This window comes from Triturus cristatus, chromosome 1_2 (assembly GCF_964204655.1).
Source record: "Triturus cristatus chromosome 1_2, aTriCri1.1, whole genome shotgun sequence".
NCBI lineage: Eukaryota > Metazoa > Chordata > Amphibia > Caudata > Salamandridae > Triturus > Triturus cristatus.
The window spans coordinates 172267838-172290768 of NC_140580.1; the positions used below are offsets into that span (position 1 = coordinate 172267838).

Sequence of the window (22931 nt, forward strand, 5' to 3'; positions counted from 1 at the left end):
ATCCGGGTGGCAGATCGGACCGTTCTGAATGGATAGAAGGTTCTGTATTGGTCGCAACTGAATGGGATCGCACTCGGAGAGAAGGAGAAGTTCGGTGAACCAGAACTGACGAGGCCACCTGGGAGCTATGAGTATTAGGCGACAAGGTTCCTTCATTTTCCCGAGGACCCTGGGGGCCAATCGTATCGGTGGAAAAGTGACCAGTTCATCAAAAAAACTTTCCCGCACGATCCCTTGTGGGGAAGTTAACTTGCGAAGAATGGGCATTTGCAGTTCAGACTGGTCGCGAACAAATCCAGATCGGGTCGACCCCACTCCTGAAAAATACGATTTAAGGTTGGTTGATGGAGCTCCCACTCGTGATTTGAAGTTGTCGATCGGCTGAGGAAATCCGCGAGAACGTTGGAAACTCCCGGGATGTGGATTGCTGTCAGACTTATTCGATGTTTGATCACCCAATCCCAAATCTCCTGGGCTTGCTGTGACAATAGTGCGGATCTTGTTCCTCCTTGTTTGTTCAAGTAGTGCATACGTGTTGTGTTGTCCATCTGGAACAACACTGAAGCTCTGAGAATGATGGTGCGGAAAGGTTTTAGGGCTAGGAAGATCGCCAGCAATTCCAAGAGGTTGATATGCCAAGTTCGTTGCTGAGCAGCCCATCTTCCGCTTACCGTCAGTCCCTGCAGGTGAGCTCCCCATCCTTCTAGGGAGGCGTCCGTGGTGATGACAAAGCTTGGAGCTTCTATTAGGAATGAGCAGCCTGTTGCTACATTTTTCTTGTAAGTCCATCATCGCAGAGTGTCCCTTATTTGAGGAGTGATGTGGATGAGATCGTCGAAGGATCCCGAAACCTGTAGCCACTGTTTGTTGAGTTCCTCTTGCAGAGGTCTCATTCTGAGATGGCAGTGGAGGACCAGAGGAATGCAGGATGAAAGCATCCCCAGAAATGACTTGAACTGCCGGACTGAAACGCACACTTTTGATCGCAGTAGATGGGCAAGTTTGCAAAGTTTCAGTAGCCTTTCGTTTGAGACAAAGGCTTGTGTTCGCAAAGTGTCTATGGTGGCTCCCCAGAACATTCTCTTTTGCGATGGGACGAGGTGAGACTTGTCAAAATTGATGGAGAGGCCCAGAGATTGGAAAAGAGATAGACATCTCTGAGTAGGGACGTTTGCGATGTTGAAAGAATTCGCCTTGATAAGGCAGTCGTCTAAATAAGGAAAAATTTGAATTCCCAACAGACGAAGGTGTGCAGCCACCTTCGTAAAGACCCGGGGTGCGGAACGTAGTCCGAAGGAGAGGACTTTGAACTGAAAGTCCCTGCCAGCCACTCTGAACCTCAAGAACTTTCTGTGTCTGGGTAGAATTGGTACATGAAAATAAAGCGTCTTGGAGGTCGAGGGTGGTCATATGATCCCCCGCAGTGAGAAGTTGAAGGATTTCTTGCAGATTTAGCATCCGGAAGGATAATTTTTTGAGATATTTGTTGAGGGAGCGAAGATCTAGAATGGGACGCCATTCTCCCAATTTCTTCTTGATGAGAAAAAATCTGGAATAAAAGCTGGTTCCTCCTCGTAATCGAGGGACTACTTTGATCGATCCTTTTCGCAGCATCAAATTTATTTGGGCAAAAACCTCAGAGAGGTGAGCTGGAGGTGGTCCTTTGGGAGATGAATTCGGAGGAAGTTTTACAAATTCTAGAACGTGGCCTCTGGCTACAATGTCCAAGACCCATTTGTCTGTTATCTTCGACCAGTTTTAGTAGTAACGGGAGATTCTTCCTCCAATTTTTAACGAGGTAAGCGGTACAGCAGGTCGCAGTTGTCACTGCTTCTTGGATGTATCACGCCCGAGGTAGGTAGACTTCCTTTTATTTTGCGAGTAGGAGGTAGATGGTTGCTGTCTGAATGATTGTTGGCGCTGGGAAAAGTAACGTTGGGTACTTTGATAAGACTGATATTGTCTTTGCTGATTATATCCACCTCGATTAGAAAAGGATCTGCGGCACCTCGCACCCCGAAAGGGTGGTTTATGAAACTGAAGCGTTCCGAGAGATCTTGCTGTCTCTGTATCCTTTTTAATGGCCTGTAAGGCCTCGTCAACATGCTGGCCAAAAAGAGACTCGCCATCAAAAGGCAAATCAATTATTTTAGCCTGAACCTCCGGGCTAAATGATGTTGATTTTAACTAGCCCTGCCTACGCAGGACTGCGGCACCTGCCAGTTGTCGAAAACCTGTAGATGCAACATCCACCGATGAATCAAGTATCTCAGCCGAGATTCGTTCCCCTTCCTGAAGGGTCTAAAGCGCCTCTGACTCAGAGGGCTCAGGCAACATGTTGATGTAGGGAGAAATGTCTAACCACATTTTTCTACTAACTGTCGTCGTTGCCATAGTGGACACCTTCTTTCCAATAGCGTCCAGACGTCTACCATCCCGATCCGGAGGAGCTGACAGCGGAGAGGAGAGATTCCACGCTCGTCGTTGAGCTGCTTGGGCGATAACTGAATCTGCCTTTGGTTGGCCTATCAAGCATGCAGGTGAATTGTCCGGCACCTTGTATTTTTTATCCAGGCGGGGCCGGACCGCAGGAACAGAAGCCAGAGCTTTCCTAACTTTTAATCCTTCTTGCCAAATGAAATCAATAATCGGAATAGACCGTATTGGTTTTCTTAGTTGGTCTTTAAAATCATAAAAAAAACGATCATGCATTATTGTTTCCATAGGACGAAGAAAACGCTGTGTAGCCCTCTCCATAAGAAAGTGAAAACCTCCAATGTCAACAGGAGGTGAGTCGACAGGAGCAGGAGTTAAAGGCGACGGAGTTTGTATTTGGTAATCATCCCGTTCCGTGAGGAGTGATCTGTCATCCAATTCTCCTTCCTCTCTATCGTCGTCAGAGGTGTGAACGTTCTGAGAATGATGCGAAGGTACAGGAGAATGTGGCCTGGGCGACCTCAAAGCTGCTGAAGATTGAGGCACAGGTGTGGGTGGTATAGAAGAAGCCGGTTCAGATGGAGGGAAATGGCGATAATAATCGTCCAACATGTACTGCAGATTGTTTAAAAGAGCCAAAGGCATTTGGGCCATAGGAACTGGATCTGGAGCTGAAGGAACCATCTCCGGACAAAATTCGTCATCTTGATCCACATCTTGGTACTTAATGAGGAGTTCAGAAGGGCTCCTGGCGGTACGAAACCTATCTCCCTCATCTGACTCTTCATCATCCTCTTCAGAATCCAGTAATTGTTCATGTAACCCAAGAGGAACCTTAGCAGGAGAGATTGTAATTGGAGAAAGCACCTCCAATGAAGATCCACGCCTCTGTAGTAAAGAAGACGTCGCTGTCGACCGAGGCAATTGTATAAATGGTGTCGTAGCCGGTGTAGAAGACACTGTAGGTGTAGATGAAGACCAAACCTGAATGGCCGTACATGAAGACAGTGGCAACGTCGACGAGGCAACCGTCGACGAAGTAGTCGTCGACGAGGCGGGCATCGACGAGGCAATCGTCGCCGACACTCTTTTAATCTTCGTCGAAGGAGCGTCGACGGTAGATTTAATCTCCTTCGTCAACGGGACTGGTCTGACGGAGACGGATACCAGCGTCAACGGCGAAGACGTCGACGACAATCATCTGTGGCTTCGGCGACGAGAGGGTTGCAGTCGACGTCCTCGCAGCCGTGACGGAAGGTTTCGTCGACGAAGGCGTCGTCATCGAGCTTGTCGACGAGGTACCCAGTTTCTGAGGTAAATCCTTGTCAGAAACCTGCTTTGAAGATTGAGACTTCGCAGTCTTTCTCGGGGGCGTAGAAGGCATAGTTTTACTCTTAGAAGGTGGAAGAGCCTTTTTTTTTTTTTTTTTTTTTGAAAAACCTTTATTACAATTTCAGAGAAATACAAGTATGGGCCTACAACCAATAGGCCGGCCGCTAAAGTGCAGTGTGACCCTAGGTACAACTGGAACATTCACGTCGATGAAGCCATAAAAGGGGGTCACTGGAGTGTAAATCCTTGCCGTCGGCCGCAGTTGCAGTCCATGAACAAACAAAGGTTTCATATTTTTAAGAAACGAAAAACAACAAACACACAAGGCAAGGAATTTTAGAGCAGTAGCATGTGCCCATCGTGTCGAGGGAGTAAACCAACCCGGGTAAACAGAGGGGGAGGGGGGCAAGGCCGAAGAAACCAAACTCGCATGTCGCAGGAGCGTACAGGAATGCGCGGGCTAGGGCGACAGCGCGGCATCTATCGCACGCGTGTGAGGCGGGGCACATATATCCCCGCGATAGGAGTTCCAAGGACCCCACACCTTACTCCACTTGCCAGGCTTGCCTCTCGCCACGTACACCGTTTTCTCTCTGAACATACACCAGTCCATGTGTTCTTTCCACTCGCTAACCGTGGGCGGCCTTTGGGAGCCCCACAATTGTGCAATGTCACGCTTCGCTACCATATAGCCCAGAGTCACCCACTGCGTCTGCGTCGCATTGTAATCAGTAGGCTCCCAGACATTCAACAGACATCGCCGTGCCTCCGGCAACAAGGCCACATGCGTGACTTCTTCTAACACAGCATGCACTCTGCACCAAAACCGAGTCACCTCCGGACATTCCCACAGGATATGGAGGAAACTCCCCAGTAGCCCACAGCCTCGCTTACACAACCCATCCACCGAATATCCCATACGCATCAAACCAGGCCCCGTGACGTACACTCTGTGGAGTATTTTAAGCTGGACGAACCGCAATCGGGCCGGGATAGCCACCTCTTTCGGGGAGGCCACCGCTGACACCCAATCCTCGTCGTCCAGCTCCAAACCGTCGGCAATCCAAGTCTCCCGCAATTAAGCCAGCAAACCCACCCGATCATTAATAAGCTTCTTGTAAATCAGCGAAATGGTGCTATCCGGCACATGGCCGTCCAAGACCCTGTCCTCCAACGGGGAATTCTCCGGAATAGCCGCCGCGTCCGGAAACACGGAGCACAGGGCATGATGAACCTGAGCATACCGATAGTATTCCCTATCATTCAACTGATATTCAGTTTTCAGCATGTCGAACGTCTTGAATTTCCCTTTCGTCCAGAGATCCCCTACCGTGCTGATACCAATCGTATCCCACTTCTCAAAGCCTTTCGTAGTATACAGATAGCCCAAGCGCTGAGATGTATACAGTGGCGATCCCTCCACCCCATCGCCGCATTTGCTGCATGCCACACCTGTACCGCGACCCGCGTCGGGCCCGTCAACCGCGCATCGAGGGACCCCGAGTATAATGCACGATTATAGTCACCGCCCGGCAATAGCAATTTGTCCATCTCAAACGCCGGGTTCAAAGCAGGGCCATACATCCCGTGATTGACGGCGGCCAACTGGGAGGCCCAGTAGTATCGCTTAATATCCGGGAGGGCGACCCCCCCATCGTACCGTGGCAGGGTTAGTTTGGCAAGAGCAATCCGCGGCCGCCCATCCCAAAACAATCGACGCTGGAGACACTCCACCTCCCGAAAATAACGGGCCGGCACCAGGTCCATGGTGTTCTGTAGGGCGTACAAAAAGCGTGGCAGCGACATCATTTTGAACAACGCTGCCCGGCCAAGTGGCGAAAGCGGCAGCCGCCGCCAACCCGCCACATCCGCCCTTAGGCGCTGGAGGGGGGGGAGAAGATTCCGTTCGTAGCGGGCCACTGGGTCCAGTGTTATAAAAATACCCAAATAAGTGAATCCCGACGTCGCAATCTGGATAGGGCACCCGCGCGGAAGGGGGGGGGGGGCCTCCCCGGAAAGAACGTACACACAGGACTTAGCCCAGTTGATGACCAATCCGGAGTTGCTACCAAAGGAGCTCAAAACGTCCACCAACACGATGAGCGATTTGCACGGCGATGCAAGATACAAAAGTATATCGTCCGCGTATAGGGAGACCCGGTCCTCGTATTCCGGCGTCCATCTAAGACCACGCATCGAGGGTTCCCATTGCAACCACTCCGCAAGGGGCTCCAAACAGAGCGCAAATAGGAGAGGCGACAGCGGACAACCCTGTCGGGTGCCCCTGCCCAAGACAAAGGGAGCCGATACCCGTCCGTTGACCACTACCTGTGCCAGCGGATTGTCATAGAGCAATTTCACCCAACCGATGAACCCCGGGCCAAAACCAAACTTCGCCAATGCTGCCCAGATGTATGGCCATTCCAGGGTATCAAACGCCATGGTAGCGTCCAAGGACACCAAGATGGCCGGTTCACGAAGGAATGGCGCGCGAGCAAGGACGCTATGCAACCGCCGCAGGTTCAAAGCGGTATTGCGATGGGGTATAAAGCCGGATTGATCCTGATGAACCAGGTCGCCCACAACCCGGATCAGACGATTGGCCAGTACCTTGGCGAGGATTTTAGGTTCCGCGTTTAACAAGGAGATGGGCCTGTAAGAAGCACATCGATCCCGGGGCTTCCCCTCCTTATGAATAACAACAATGGTAGCGAGACGTTGGTCAGAGGGGAGAGAGCCTGCCGCCCTAGCCTCAAGGAACATGTCCCTGAGATAAGGCGCAATAACATCTGGGCGCAACTTGTATAATTCAATGGGGAGTCCGTTAGGACCCATGGCCTTGCCCGATGCAATCGAGCGGATGGCCAAAGCAATCTCATCTGGCGACAGGGCCGCATCCATCACTACTTTATCCTCATCAGACAAGGAGGGCAGAGCTACGTCCCGAAGCAGCAGTCGAGAGTCTTCCTCCGAGCGTTCCGAGACCGGAGAGTAGACTCCGTGAAAATACTCCGCAAAGCAATCAACTATATCACCGGGGTCCGTCACACGCACACCGTCCACCCTCTCAACCTCCGGTACCACTCGACCCGCTCTCTCCTTCTTATCCAACCAAGCAATCAATTTCCCGGCCTTATCACCCATATCATACAAACGTCCCTGTTGCTCCCTGCTCACACTCCTAGCAGATTCAGTAACCAGCGCCTTGTAGTCGGCCTGCTTGAGCTCCAAGATATGCAATCGGTCATCCGTTACACCTTGCTCCAACTCACTCTCCAACTCAGTAATCTCATTTTCTAGCCGAACAACCTCCTGCGCAGCGCATTTTTGGGTGGAGGAAATGAGAGATAGGGCCTGTCCCCTGAGCACCGTTTTAAAGGCTTCCCAAAGGGAGATGGCAGAAGACACCGACCCCACGTTGTCCTTAAAGTAATGTTCCAGAGACTTGACCAAGTCTGCACGAATCGTGGGGTTTCGTAGGTACCAGGGGTTGATCGGCGCCACCCTCCCCTCCGCCCCCAGGGCGATATCCAGGTGCAACAAAAGGGGGGAGTGATCTGAAATACCGCGTGCCAAGTGTCTCACCTCCCCGATCATCCCAGCTTGGGCCGCAGGAACTAGCATATAGTCAAGCCTCGAAAGACTACCATGGGCCCCAGAATGGAAGGTATACTGCGCCTGTCCAGGGTGTTTCAACCGCCAGCAATCTATCAGTCCCAGGGCATCCAGAAAACCCCCAACCAACTCTGGGCCCGAGGGAGGTCCCTAGGGGGGTATCGATCCTCAACTCCGGAAACAACAGCGTTAAAATCCCCCCCCAGGACCACCACCCCCCCCGGGAGCCCTAGCAGCAGACGTCCCAAATCAGCGTAGGTGGCCGTCTGCAGGCCCGGCGGGACGTAGACCGTGACCAGCGTAATCAATCTACCCTCCCACCTCCCCACCAGCGCAGCGTAGCGCCCTCTGTCGTCGTGGATCACCTCATCCACCACTAACGGGAGAGAGGTCCTGACCAAAATGCCCACTCCCCTCGAGCCAGAGGTGAAGCCAGAATGGGCCAGATGGCGATACCCTAGTCTGTTCATGGCATGGAAAGAGTTCCCTATGAGGTGTGTTTCCTGCAGGAACACAATGTCTGGCGAGATACGTTTCAGAAACTGCAGGACTACCCCCCGCTTTATCCTGTCCCCCAGCCCATTCACATTCCAGGAAAGAAGTTTCAGCCCCCTACCCCCCATCCCTCCCAGCACAGAACATCCCCCTCCCGGGTGGCACAATCATAGTAGAACAGCATGAAATATTATCCCGCCTTGTGAAACAAACAAACAATCCCCAACCCCGTCCCATCAACCCCAACAAAACTCCCCCCTCCCTGCACCCCTGCGTGAGCCCAAACAGCCCCCCCAACCTGCAGTGTGCCTGTCGCCCCATTATAAAATTCACTACAAGAAGGACAAAAAAAAAAGAACCCCAGAAGGAGGAAAGGGCCCCAGCAAGCCCCCCGCAGCCTCCAAACACCACGGGGCAAAGTGTCAACAACTGGAGTCCGGTGCAGCCACAGGCGCAAAACGTTAACAAAGCAGTCCAGCGCCAGAATCACAGTTCCATTCCTACTCCGGCGAACCTTCTCCGCTCTCCGTCATCCGCCTCTCCGGCTCCCGACTCTTGGGCAGGGCATCCAGCCACTCTCCCACCGCCTCCGGCCGGTCGAAGAAGTGTGAGCGACCATCTAGCTCGACTCGCAGCCTAGCCGGGAAGAGCATCGCATACTTAAAGTCCATGTCTCTCAAGCGCCGTTTGATGGCCGAGAAACCCATCCGTTGCTTTTGAACCGCTTGCGTAAAGTCTGGGTAAAAGCTAACATTAGAGTTCTCAAAGCGTAATGGCCCCGCCACCCTCGACGCCTGCAGGATAGCGTCTCTATCCCGAAAATTAAAAAGTCGGGCAATGATCGGCCGCGGGGGGGCACCCACCTTAGGCGCACCCCCTGGAACCCTGTGGGCCCGTTCCACGGCGAAGAATTTGCTCAGCCCTTTGGGTGCTAGATGAGTCACCACTAGATCCTCCACAAAGAGGTCCACAGCAGATTCCTCTGATCGTTCGGGCACGCCGATAATGCGGACGTTGTTCCGCCTGGCCCTGCCTTCAGAGTCCTCGAGGCGACGCTCGGTCAGATCGCTTGCGAGCTGCAACCTCCGCACCGTCGTCTGCAAAGCGGCCACATCCACCGTTAGGCTCGACGTCGCTTGGGCCAACGAGTCGACCCGGTCGTTGGTTTTCGACAGGTCTGCTCTGACCAAGGTGACATCGATCAGCACCGAGTCCAACTTGTTGGCCAGAGTATCCAGTTGCTGGTTCACGGTCACCTTCATCTCCTCGATGGCCCCCATGACATCCAGCAGAGTCAATTCGGGTGATGCGCCCGAGGCCTCCTTGGGCGGCTCAGGCGATTTACGTGATCCACTAGGGGATCCCTTTGGCTGAGCATAGCGGTCCATATTGTTGGCCTGAGAATAGGCTCCCCTCCGGGTAGATTTGGGTTTTAGCTTGTCGCCATCCACTCTTGTCGTCATCGTTGGCGATCAGCAAGGTCAGCACCCTCCAGCACCCGGAGGAAGGCCCGGGGATCCGGGCCGCTAGCTGATGTCCAGGCTTGGCACTCCGCACTCGGTGCAGCTCTCCCGATGTCTCCTCAACAGTTTTGGTCGGTCAACTCGAAACCGAAAGTGAAAGTACGAGTTCCAGGGCAGGCCCAGCCTGGCATGCCGCTGTTGTTCACTTTGCAGCCGGGCACCTCACCAACCCGAGTCCGGGACCAAAGCCGGAGAAGGCCGCAAACTTCAGGTCGCCAAAAAACCAGGTTCCCGGAGTCCAATTTCGATTTGGAAAACGAGTGGCACCTTAGCATAAGATCATAGACAAAAGCCCGTCGAAAAGATCAGGATTATGACAGGATAGACGTGGGAGGTTGCGGAGGCCCTCAGGAGCCACAAGCCTACGCGGCCATCTTGGTTGCGCGCTAGGCTCCTCCTTCGGAAGAGCCTTTTTTGAAGTATCTTGGAGGTATGCCGTTTCTGCGACACCTTAGCCCCAGGAGAAGAGAAATCTGTGTCAGCAATCCTCTTTCTAGAAGACGTAGTCTGGACAGAGGGAATACCCTCCACTTCAGATAAGGGATTCTCCTGATCTTTAATCTTCTGTAGCCACAGAAGTAAACACCCCTCTCTGTCCCTCAGTCTTTTGTGGGAAAGTTCTGCAGATCTTGCAATCTTTCACCTGGTGGTCAAGATACAAGCAGTAAATGCACTTCTTGTGAGGATCTTCTGAAAACAGCCGGAGCTTCCCACAAGATTCACAAGGTCGAAAGAGAGATTTCTTTGAAGAAGACCTCCTAAAAAGAAAATCTTCCAAAGAAAACTGAGAAGAACTGAGCAGAGCTCAGGGAGACTCCCTTCACACGACGTGCGGTAAAAAATCTGAGAGCCTGAGCCTCTGAGGAGAACATTCTGGAGGGTGCTGATGCCTGATTAGCTGTAGTTTGGAGTATATATAATGACTGGACGAGTCATGGAAGTAGAAAAAAATATTCCTATTACTTCTAGCTTTTTACTTCCTGGTTCTAGCCTAGCTATGATATTTCTATGTTATGCATAATTATTGCTATTTTTATGTACCGTGGGACTCCCACTCCGACGACGGGGAATGATTCAGGCATGTGAATCTATGAAAGATACCCTAATACTGGAGAAGCCTGTTTCCTCACAAGTATCCTGCCCTTGGTTTACTGTTCCACTCATGGTGCAACAGATTTCTTTTACTGGATCAACAAAGTTGTCTTGTGCCAACTTGAGTAATGCCTTTAACAAAGGCATGCAGTTCTCAGTGCAAGTGAGTGTTTCTACGATGAAACAGCCTTATTGTTCCTCTACCTGAATGCTATCATGGGCATGTATGTTGCTGTCTGGCATTACTGCATAATAAGTATCTTAAACTCCTTGGGTGAGTGCAGCTGATATATATGTCAAGCATCCTTTTCCTCACCCAGCTGTATTATATTAACAAAAGCTTACCGAAAACCTGCTGACACTACGAAGCAGAAAAAACACATAATCACCAAGACTTTGAGGGATTACTGAAACACCCAGGGGTTTAGATGTTTTCTAAAGATCATCGTTTAGGGAATCTTCATCAGGTGTAGAGGAACAGAGTTCCACAGAGTCGGAGGCATTTGGTTAAAACATAAGTCTTCCAGTTTCTCTAGTCCAGTAAACAAACATGCATTAGGTGAGCATGGGGATCTAGAGGGGAAAGGTATTTCAGTACTATACACAAGACCCAGAAAGAAATTCTATCACAAACCAGCAGTACATGTTGAATCTTCAGAAAAGGAGTGGTGCTGAATCCAGGGGCATATATTACCATTCCGGCTTTGCCCTTTCACGCTAACTGGAGGTGCAGCAGTAGAAGTTAATACTGTATACATACCCCGCAAAGCTATACTTCGATATAATACAGACCATACACGTTTAAGAACTGCATGATTTCACACAATCTCTTCATTATAAATACGCAAGCAGATAATGAGAGGCTGACATTTGAAACCCATAGCAGAGGGGTAATATATGGGACACCAAAGATCCACAAATTCAGCAGCTACGAAGAACTTAATTTCATCATTATTGAGATTTAGTTACATCGGTTCCCATCTACTCCTTTACCCCAACATACTCCTTTTGAGAATCCATAGAGTCGCTGTTTAGTTGCAGAGTAATATCTCTTTTCATTCCTTTGATTCTACATGATCCTAAAGTTACCCAAGTGCTCTGTCGAAGCTGCTGAAACTACCTTTATGCGACTGAAAGGGTTATTTCTATCCTGTCGCTGGACAATATATAGATATACGCTAACGGTACAGGTAAAGCAACAATGGATTTAGTAGTTTCAGTAGCTCTATCTTTTCACATATCTCGCCAAATTTAGGACTAATGAGATGCTCCTTGTCAACAGGAATGGTTACAAGGTGTTCTGGTCTAAAACCGTAAATGTGCTGCCAAGAATGCTGCTTAGGAATAGGCTGGTGTTTATCCATCAGCACGCTATGTCTGTAAAATCGTATGCATTTGAGGTAGTCTTCCCCTCTTGTAATAGACCATGTGCTATCTTTCCCGGTCACACTGGTATATGTGGAGAAGCTTTGTAATTTCTCATTAGTGGCAGACATATCTGAGGAGAACAAATTGCAAATATCCCATCATTCAATTCATAGCCACTGTGTGTCCTGCTCCATCCAGTATCTGACTTTCTTCGTTTATTGAAGGGCTGACATCTGCTGAATGATGCAAGCTTTTTTTTGTTTCTTTGCTGGTGTTACAAATCACTAGATATAAAGAGGGTTCTGTGGTGAAACTTTATATTTCTTCCAAACTTCAGGGGCTAGTGGTGTATTATTTGTGGGATTTTTTAAATTCTCAATGGTAGATTTCAAAACTGTCTTGAACGCTGATAAAACAAATGTCGGTCTTCTTTGTTCTTGTAAGAGTTTCAATGAGACTGTGAAGTTCCTCATTCACATAGACGGGCCCAGCTCTATTAATCAATGGGTGCTATATTGAGAATTCACCATTAGGAGAAGCTCAATCCAAATGAGAATATAAAACACCACGCATCCTCCTGATCCTGCTCTTACACCTGCTCCTCCAGCTCTACCATCTCATTCAAATTCCAATATGGGTTGAGTGGTATCAGTGATTATTGTGGAGGTAAAATTTGTGCTGGTGAAACAAATGGTGTTTGCTTCTTCTTTCAGACCTTCCAAGTTTCACAGAAATTGGTTCTCCATAAGTTAACTACCATTTATTCTAAAAGCATTTCGGTACAGGTGTCTGTTTCCGTGTAGTTGTATTTTTAGCAAAATATGACAAGTGTTCGGGTATTTATGTATATTTCATAGTCTCCTATTCTTTTTTTAGCCACAGCCCGTGAAGTATTACAACCAGTCTTCCTTTGAATAGCTGCCTCATGCTCTTCTTTTTTTACTCCAAGTCTTGTTTTAACTTCAGTCTGTGGAAGGTGATGAAACCCTTTCTTGAGTTTGATGTGACTCTGTAGCGCAGGACTGTTTTTGTGTTCATTATACTTCTGAGACTAACTCCTCCTTTCAGGGTTAATTCATCCTGAAGCCAAGCCTACTTCTGATGATCTTCTTAGGTGTGTAATTGTTCCAGCTTGATTTTCCAAGGAAGTTCAAAGCTCCTTTTGAGGCAAGGGCTCTTGTATAGGTCAGTCCTCTTTCTGAGACCAAAACATGGTCATTTTTTGTCTCCTTTTAAGATGATGAATCGGTGTACGAGTGTCAATGCTTCTATTATTAAAGTTGTGTATAAGAACGTACTCCATGTGCAGTGTCTGTCCTCCTCATTGTAGTCTTCTGTGGGATATTTGTGTCCAAATAAGCTGCAGAACCAATGTTCTCTAATGCCTCATTCGGGTACAGACTTGGGTCCAAACATCCTCTTTCACCAAAAAGCTTTACATGCACTACAGTTCTCTTTAACACGACCAGATGGCAAACAGATCCAGTGGTGGTACCTTCAAGGGCACCAGGTGTTCCACAATGGGTACATTTTAAAAGATCTGTTTTTGATGACCAGCCTCCCCTCCCATTCTCTTTTCTGCCACGACAACCAATGTAAGAAACTGGGCTATTAACTGTGCAGGATGTGAGGCGTGTGCAAGTGAGAGGTCCCCAATCATCTCCTAACAAGGAACCAAGCAACCTCATTGTAGCATCTGACTCTTTCAGGGTAGCAGAGCAGTCCAAGGCCTACCCTGGGGAGGTCTAGTAATCGCAATTCAATAGCAGGCAATAGGACTCATGACCCAACATAGTAAGGTTGGAAGGCTGATCAATCATCAAAAATAGCAAAGCGGGGCAATAAAGCTTCAATACTTTTGCTTTCAAACAGTCGTATCTGTTACATAGCTACTGCCCTAACTTCCATCATTCAGTTTGGATTACTTTCTCCTCGGTGCATAGCATATCCATGGAGCACTGGTGACTAAAGACACAAAGACTTTGAAGAATAATAAGTTGCAATTTTCCAAATCCTATGAAAGATACCATGACAACGCAGAGCATGTTTTTCTACAACCCACAATGCTGCAAACAATTCAGACGAAGCCCTTCCTTATTATGGTCAGGAAATGAGATCCACACATATTGCTGTATTGGCTGACACTCAGAACATTTACACTTACCCTTTGCTCACTGTTGCCAGCTAGTTCATCCTGTAAATCCTTTGCTTTGAGCTCTAATTTGGTCCTTTGTTTAATTTGCTCTTGTCGCTCAGAACTGAGCTGCTCTTTTTCTTCTTTCATTGCCGAGATTTTGGATTTTAGTTCCCGTGCATTCCGCTCAATCTCCTAATGCAAAAATTAAGGACAATTTCTCAATGAAACAATGTGACATTTTTATGATAAATGATACTATGGAAAGACAGTGTGGCGCATTGGAAACTGTCTGCATTACTGTAAAATGCAAGTATGAAGGAAAAAATAGAAGTTTGAGGGGCATTTTGAAAAAAAGATATATACATACAGTTTTCAAATAACACTGTTCTAAAGCAAATTAATAATTAAGTGACTAGTTTTACTGAATTTTGGGGTACTTAATTTAACAGATGTTAGGTTAAACAAATTAGTAGCAAAAATATTAGTGGCTTCCCTCTCTTATATTTATGGCTTTCCATTTAGGCATTACCTCCATTTTATCTCTGGCTTCCTGTTGGGCATCCCTCAGTTGTCTTGATTTCTCTCCACTAGTTTCTCGTTTTGAAGAAAGCTGCCCAAACAAAATAAATAATAGTTCAGAGCAAACTGTAACGGACTGTAGAAAACTGCATTAGTTTTAACATGGTATTGCACATTCCTTCCTTGCCATTTTCCCCTCACTCTCCGTACATACATTTCTAAACAATTGTGATTCATTGGTGAAGATTTCAGCCCTATAGTGAAATCAGATGTTTACCCACATTGAAGTTGGATGACTGAATGCAACTTTCACAATATTAATTATGCACCCAAAAAAGGAAAAAATAATTGGGAGAGAAAATACGGAATATGTGTTTTAGCAAATCTTATTAACAATTTTACCTCATCCAGTTTTGCACGAGTCTCATTTAGCTCCTGGTTATAAATAGTGTATTCGAGTGCTCTCCTCATTTTATCCCATTTCTGGTACTGAGCCAGCTCTTCTTTTTCATCTTCCAGAGTATGCAGTCTTTCTTCAATGTACTTCAGCAACTCGTTTATTTTTTCTCTCTTACCCTCTAAAAAAAAAAAAAATATATTAAATTCATGTGTAAACTTTAATTTCATATAAAGGTACTACTTCATAGTCTACCACTGTCAATATCCCAATACTTGCAAAACAGGATGAAGGCATGGAAAGTGACATGGGGGCAAATAATGATAAATATTGTTAAAACGCACACCAAATTGACAAGCTTTGCCAACAGATGGAAAGCTGTCCAACAAGTGTCTTCAGCAATACAATGCCTCGCTTGTTGTTACCCCTCCTCCCGGATCATGATCTCTGCGCACATTTTCACTGCTATTATTATGCATCATCTTAAATACAGGTAGTTTGGTGTCTGTCAATCTTTTTTGTCCTTCAAAAGACCTATTTATTTTTAAACTCACTCAGTCAGCATGTGCAAGTCCATTTTTCAAATGCGTTTTCCATTTTGAATACTGGTTTTTATTCTTGATCAACATAAGGTCGTTGATGTTTAATTTTCTCTATTCCCATTTATTCTTTCCATTCAGAGATGCGCCTGTGCAAGCACAATAATTGTCTAGTGCTTCGCAATTAAATAAAGTGATGGGAAAAAGAAACTTCACTCTGTTAACAGTCTCCGGTTCTACATATTGCTTACATTGTTATTTTTTATAGCAGAAGAGGAGCAGCCTTTCCCTGTGGCTTCGGAAAGCTGTTGTTTCTCGGCACCCCTGAAATGTCTTTACTGCTCCGCATGCATCATATGTGAAGTCAAGTAGAAGCTTAAGCTGCTGCTGTGTTTTCTAATATGGTACATGAGCCTGCTGTTGACCATGTCCATAGGCCCTGAAGTGGGCCTCAAGAAAGTGCTTCCTTTTTGTCAGTCAACTAAGTGTCATTCTATGAAAGGTCTCCATCGGCATGGCAAAGAGAGATACGCCTGTAAATGGAGATCCGAAAACAACTACTGTACTTGAGGCACTAGTGATGCTAAACAAAGCGATGATCATCTCTGTACTGAGAAGTCCTGGAATAGCTATGTGCTTAAAAGGCAAGCTATATCTTCAGCTGTGCCAATCATCTACAATTTGTCACTGACCCCTCTTCTCAAATCTCATGGGCTGGTGATCTCAAGGCTCTTTTCTCTTTTTTATTTCTTTTCAGAAAATGTTGGAGACAATAATGCTAAATACATTGTGGTAGAGGTATGTCACGAAGGAAGTAATGAGCAGAATCTGAAGCTCTTATTTTTTCCCATTTACCTCTCCTCCTAAAGAGAAAGCTAGTGCCAAACTGTACATAGTACAGAAGGACCCGGGGCTTTCTGGGAGGTTTAGAAAGATCATCTTGAAAATTAAGAGTGTTATTTGTAAGATCAACCACAATGACGTGGACCACCTTGGCGGCTTGGTTTGCTTTATTAGCTTTGTTATCTCATGAGAGGTATTGCGTTAATGATGGGAGATTTGCAAGACACCTGGAAATCTGGGGGCTAAGGAGAAAGGTCTCCGCAAACTTAACATGCATCTATCCTTGGATGTTGAAGAGGCCATGGAGTTTGAGTTGCATCTTTTCTAACTGATATATGCTCTTGGCTCTTCCATGGGTTTCTCTTCGGTCTGTGATGGGGAGATCTAAAATAGTCCTCCTGCATATTTTAGGAAGCTGGCTCTCTATATAGAATACCAAAAGGAGGTAGGTATACTGTGCGAAGAGTCCAGGTATCCCTTATAAGCGGACATGGGCTTGCTCTAACAAGGCCAAGGTGCTATCTTAGGGGGTAGTGTGGTCAAGCAACCTTGGGCTTATCAGAGAAGAGTGTTATACACAAGTCAATAAATGATGCACACGAATCAATAAGGAGATCCACACCAATTTATAAAAAATAACATATCTTTACATACATTTAAGCAACAAGATCATAAAAATCAGGTAAAAACGTTTTGAGTTAGAAATATTTATAGTTTTTAAAAGTCAACACTTTTTGCAATTTCTGAAGTGGTAATGTTTTCCTAAGGAGGAAAAGCATATACTGCATACAGGTACTTTACAGCGACGTACAGGACCAATTTTCTGCACTTAATGTGAGTATGGGGAAGGATACAAGGCAGCACCAACAATTCACCTCGGCAAGTACTGGGGTGGCTGGGTGCAGAGGTGCAATACAGCATCGGATGCCCCGTTGAAGTCAATGGGGATCAGTCCGGTAAAACAGGCTGCACATTGGGACATGGGGACCAGTCCGTCTGAACCAACAAGGAGGCTCAGGTCTCACGATGGTCGGGGGTACCTTTGGTCCTTTCCAGTGTCAGTTTTTGGCGGTCCGGAGTTCTCCCAGCTCTTCTGGGGTGAATTCAGGGGAGCAGCTCCGCCACGCCACAGGAGTTCCTGGGTCTTGGGTGAAGGATGGAAGTCCTCCCAGGCTTTTGGAGGAAAAGGTAGCTGCAGGTAGAGTTGTCTTTGGTGCAACCGTCAAGGACAGCAGGCAGGCCTGCAGGGTTGGTGCAAAGTCAGTTGCTTATCTTCTGTTCTTGCTTTTGCGACCCTTCAGTGTCAGTTCAGTCTTCTTCTTTCAGGTCAGCAGGATCTGATTTGCTGATGCCAGGGGCTCCCCTAAACACTAAATTTAGGGTTGTTAGGGGAGAGTAGGGTAGTAGTCAATGGGCTACTTACCCCTGGGGTCAGTACGCCCCCTATATGACCACTTCCTGTGGGAAGTGGGTATAACCCGGTCTCAGAGTTCCTAATTCTGCCATCACAAAGATGGTAGACTTAAATTTTGTGTCCACATCAGGTAGCCCACCTTAGGGGTGGAACTAACCTGAGGGTGAACGCGCCTCTTTGACTACTAATTTTCCCACCTCTCCAGGCGCAAAATGGGCCCTGGTTGGGGGAGGGGGAGCATCACCTCTGAGGGAAGTCAGATTTGGATACCAAAGGTGGCAGGCTCTTTGAAGCTCCATGGACTGCTAATTTACAGGTCATACAAACACCCCCTTCCGGTGCAGGCTTTGTTCCTGACCTCCTAAGAGTGTTGGCCTTCACCCCTGGGGTCAGAAATAAGTCTGTGGTGGCAGGCTAGTCAGAACCAGTCATCCAGCGCATAGTAGTTGGTAAGTAGGTAGGTTTCAAGGTACACCTCTAAGGTGCCCTCTGGGTGGATGTATTAACTGGAATCAGTGTGGGTTTATTGATACAAGATGAATGATACCAAACATCTTTGGTTTCAGCGGAGCCATCAGGTAGCTGGGGAACTTGTTTTTACCCACTGTCCAGCACATGTACTTAAAATGGCTTCCCTGGTCACTTCCATTGGCAGCAATTAAACTGGCCAGCACTGGGGCATATCTGCTCATGCAGATATGTCCACACATGTAGTATAGTGCTGTAAAGCTTGCTATAGGGTAGTATTGTATGGGCTGAGGGATATGTCACCTGGTACTGGAAGCTCAGGTGCATTAAGAAGAGGCATGACACTTTCAGAGTGCTTCAGTTTACATCAGAATGGATGGGCAGGTGTTCCTCAGCCACATGGTCTGCCAGACCTAGAGGTGGTGAAAGGGTCCTCCTCCTCGGAGGTGCTAGAGAGCTCGGCTGCAAGATAGCCGCAGCACAGCGACTTCACAATCCAGCACAAATCAGCAGTACCAGGGCGCCAGACTCTGCATAATGGGCTTGCCGACATGCCCCAACTGATGGCGCAGCAGGAGATGCCGCTAGTGTGGAGGTAGTGGCAGTGGGAAGAGAAACTACTAAGTGGTCGGACGCGGCGTATCACGCAACCTAGCGAGTCGCTTTGGCCACTCCACCCACGTCAGACAACTCTGAAGAGGCAGCGGGCCCCATGCTCCTGGGGCCTTGCGCTGCTGGTGACATGTGACTGGACAGCATCAGCAGTGATGCTGCCCAGTAGAAAGTGCATCACAAACCGCCCATCTGCTGGACCGGAGGGTTTTTTTCGCCGAGGGCATCCGACAGTTATGATCGCAGTGGGCCTGCATCGCTACGCTCAACTCCCAGAGCCTGCTGCGGCCTGAGAGGAGTGGCGTGGCTTTGAGGAGCAGTCAGCTTGGGTGGAGCATTGCCTTCCGGTGCAGCGGTCCTTTCCTCCCCGACAACCTGCACGTCATTGGAGGTGAGCCCATCCAGGGGGCAACCCTGCGGCTGGTGGCCTGAGCTAGACAACAATACCATCACCCCTGGGAAAGGTGCTGCAGGTGGGCCTCTGCTGCCTTAAAAGGTGCTCCTGTGCTGTGGGACACCAACTGCTGGTTGAGCAGCAGGTCTGCAAGACTGCACCACCCCATCTGGGGCCTGCCGCAAATGGAGGGATATGCAAGGCACCCAGAGCCGGCCTGCCGAGGCCCGGTACCCCATTCCATACTTGTGGCCAGGTTGGTGGCTGAAGCGCTATCAATTGCTCCTAACCCCCCCCCCCCCCCCCCCCCCTCCTCCGGACTGGCGAAAAATGTGGGACACGCGGGTTAAGGGCCGACGGACATCGCCTGCATATTAGGCCTGACTGGCCTCCCCAGGGTGAGTGCAGAGAGTGCAGGTGAGGGGGAGGCGCATTCAGGTGGCGAGGACGGTGACTCACGAGGAACTGCAACTGTATATCTGGGGCCCCAGTTAGTCAAAGTTGTTGTAAGCCAGCGTGGATTCCCCTTCCCCCATTCCTTTACACTGATTTGGGCTGCTCGTGCCCTTCAACCGGTTCCTGCTCAACTTTGGGTAAGGCGGGGGCCTAGGGGGCACCTGAAGATCGCGGTACCCTTAGACCACTCATAGCTGGTCACCTGGACCCCGAAGCTACCTGTGGGAACATTGTAGGAGGGCCTGGACATCTCCATATTTCCACCTGCTGACTCCCCTGGCTATCTCTGGGAGGTGCATTGTTTGCACTCCTCGGGCACCCAGCGTGAAAGTCCTGAGGGTGATGACCCTAAACAAGCGTCCCTCTATTCTGCCGGTGCACCATGGAAAATTGGGAGGCCCGCCAGTCCAAACTGGTGTTCGAGGAGAAACCCCAAGCACACCACACAGACCATGATGGAGGTGCTGACCCTCGGAGTTGTTCCAAACCACCAATGTGCAAGACCTAGAAAGCAAGGAGATGCTGGCGGTGGTCAAGAACAACCTTCGCACAATAGACGACAAATAAGACCTATTAACCAGCTGCATTGACCACATTAAAGAGAGAGTAGGCAAGCACAATGACCACCTCGACTACCTGGAGACCAGCGCCTCCGACCTAGCGGATATATAGACAGCCTATGCAGAGCACCGCCTCGCCATGGATAAAAACATCGACGTCATTAAGCGGAAAAATTAGCGTCTTGAAGCGCTCCAGGTGCAACAATCTTCGCATCATTAAGGTACCTGAATCCACTGCGGTTTCCACTGAATCCATTGAGGTACCTGAATCCATCGACGAAATAGAAGATTACGCATGTTGCGGTCAATTCTTCCACGATTGTTGGGTGCAGCATTCCGACTGGCAGAGTTTTCTCCTTGGTTCTCGTGACCTTACACTTCTTTGTCTACTCCTCCTCATGATCTGTCGAAATCTGAAGATCTGGTATCAGGGAATCCCCTAAACCCTCAATTTAGGGGCGTTTAGGGGAGTGAGGGGTAGTAGTCAATGGGCTACTTAACCCTGGGGCTACTATGCCCCTATATGACCAGTTCCTGGGGGAAGTGGGCATAATACTGTCCCAACATCCCCAAGTTTGCCATCATCTAGAATAGATGGTCAACTCTGAAAAGTCGTTTCCACTTCAGGTAGCCCACCCAGGGGTGCTACTAGCCTGTGGGTGGGCACTTCTTCCCGACTAGCTAATTTTCCCGCCTGTCGAGGTGCCAAAGGGCTCTGGACAAAGGGAGTCGGCTTCTTATTTGAGGGAAGCCAGACTCTCATTCCAAAGGCGGTAGCTCCTTTGAAGCTCCCCTGCCTTGGAATGCTAATCAGCAGGTCATCCGGTGGGAGGGGGAGCGAACAACCTCTTCCCTAGCAGGCTTTGGTTCTGACTTACAGAGAGTAAAGGCCCTCACCCTTGGGGGTCAGAAATTAGTCTTTAGTGGCAGGCTGGCAAGAACCAGTCAGTCAACACACTGTTAGGTTTTCAGGGGGCACCTCCAAGGTGCCCTCTATGTGCAGGTATTAATAAATCAAACGCCGGCATCAGTGTGGGTTCATTAATGCGAGATTTTTGATACTAAACATCCCCATCTTCAGTGAATCCATCATGTAGCTGGGGAACTCGTTTTCACTAGTGTCAAGCAAATGCTTTTAAAATGGCTTCCCTGATCACTTGCAATATTTAGTAAAAGAACTAGACATCGCAGGGGAATATATACTCATGCAGATATGTCCTTACATAAAATATAGTGCACCGTGCATTGGAGGTCAACAGCCTGCGGTGGGAGTGACTTACATATATTAGATGAGGTGACTATGGTATGACACACAGGAGGGTGTCACGACATGTTTTCACTCATGGTTTACATCATGTAAGGCAGTCTGTGTGGAATTTGTATGTGGGTCTCATAGCGTGGCATAAGACATGTTGCAGCCCTTAGGGACCCTCTTTAGTACCCATGTCCTAGGTACCAGGAGCACTATTTACTAGGGACTTACAGGGGTGCTAAAGTCCTTATCTAAGCGTAGCACAATTAGATTTTACCTTGTGTTAGGAAAAGAGCACTGGCACGGAGGTCTGGTTGGCAGGCCTCACGGCACTGTCAATCTTGAAAATCAGCATCTAGTCGCTAAAAAGGGGGCAAAAACTGTGTGGGGAGAATGGCAACAAAAGTTCAATTCCCTACACCACCCAACGCCCTTCAGACCTCGTCTTGCGAGACGAAGTCCGAACGGCAATCATTGACTACTACGCACACAACAAGGGCTTGGTGAGCTGGGGGGGGGCCTTTAAAGTCGTAATCCGTGGAGTATTCTTGGCGAAACAGTCAGGTTTACTCAACTATACAAGTGAAACTCACCACCCAGGAGAGGGAGATTCGAGCCCATGAGCTCGATTTCTACACAACAATGTACAGGCCCTCGATGCGATCAGTGAGAAACACTCGGCATATGAGGAGGCCCAGAGGAAAACCGGTTACCTCCACCAGGAAGCGACTGGCTATCAACCTGGGAAGAAGTTGGTGACTATGCTCCGAAAACCATGGGCCTATGTAGTAGAGCTTGATGATGGCCAGCAGGTTGGCTACATAAACCACGAAGACCTAATGCAGACCATGACATTGTTCTATTCACAGCTGCACAGCCATTAGCCATCTAATTTTGTAGAATACTTCATTAGTTGGATGTCAAAGGTGGAGATACAATATAAAGCTCTGAAGAAATCCGTAAAGACGAAGTGCGCTGGCTACGACCGTATACGATTAGATGATTTTAAAGAATCATTAATAAAGAAATCAATTTTACAAATGAAAATGGAGTCTATGCATCATGTGATATATAGTTATTGATATTTATGGACTGATTTATCAATCATCTTAGAAAAATATTCGTTGTTGTGTTGAGTCAATAGTGTAATTAATTTTGTGAGGAGATTTCTCCTGTGCGAAAGGGTAAGAGGTTTGACCTTTCTGACTTAGGCACCTCAGGAACTTTTTACCCACTTGTGAGACAGGTGCTTAGTGTCTTGTCCCAAACCTCTTTTTTGGGGGGAAAAAAACTTAAATATTACTCCATTAACTTTGCTAAACTGGCCGCAAAATTTAAAGAAACATCTGGCTTGGGAGGGGTCCATGAAACAATCCTGTAGCTGAATATGTGAACACCACCAAGAAGTATTATTGTTGCGAGGCAGAAAATTACTTCATGTACTCCGAGATATTTTCAGCAACCAAACTGGTAGCTCCC

At 48.1% G+C, this 22931-nt stretch overlaps 1 protein-coding gene across 1 annotated transcript in view; it reads right to left on the reverse strand.

The window, feature by feature from the left end:
* SMC3 (structural maintenance of chromosomes 3) overlaps positions 1-22931 on the reverse strand; it is a 789692-nt gene that overhangs the window by 650640 nt on the left and 116121 nt on the right. The window contains exons 9-11 of the mRNA XM_085603430.1: positions 14920-15095; positions 14528-14608; positions 14026-14190 (exon numbers count right to left, since the gene is read on the reverse strand). Coding sequence (XP_085459556.1) covers positions 14026-14190; positions 14528-14608; positions 14920-15095 — 422 coding nt within the window. The remainder of the gene's footprint in view (positions 1-14025; positions 14191-14527; positions 14609-14919; positions 15096-22931) is intronic.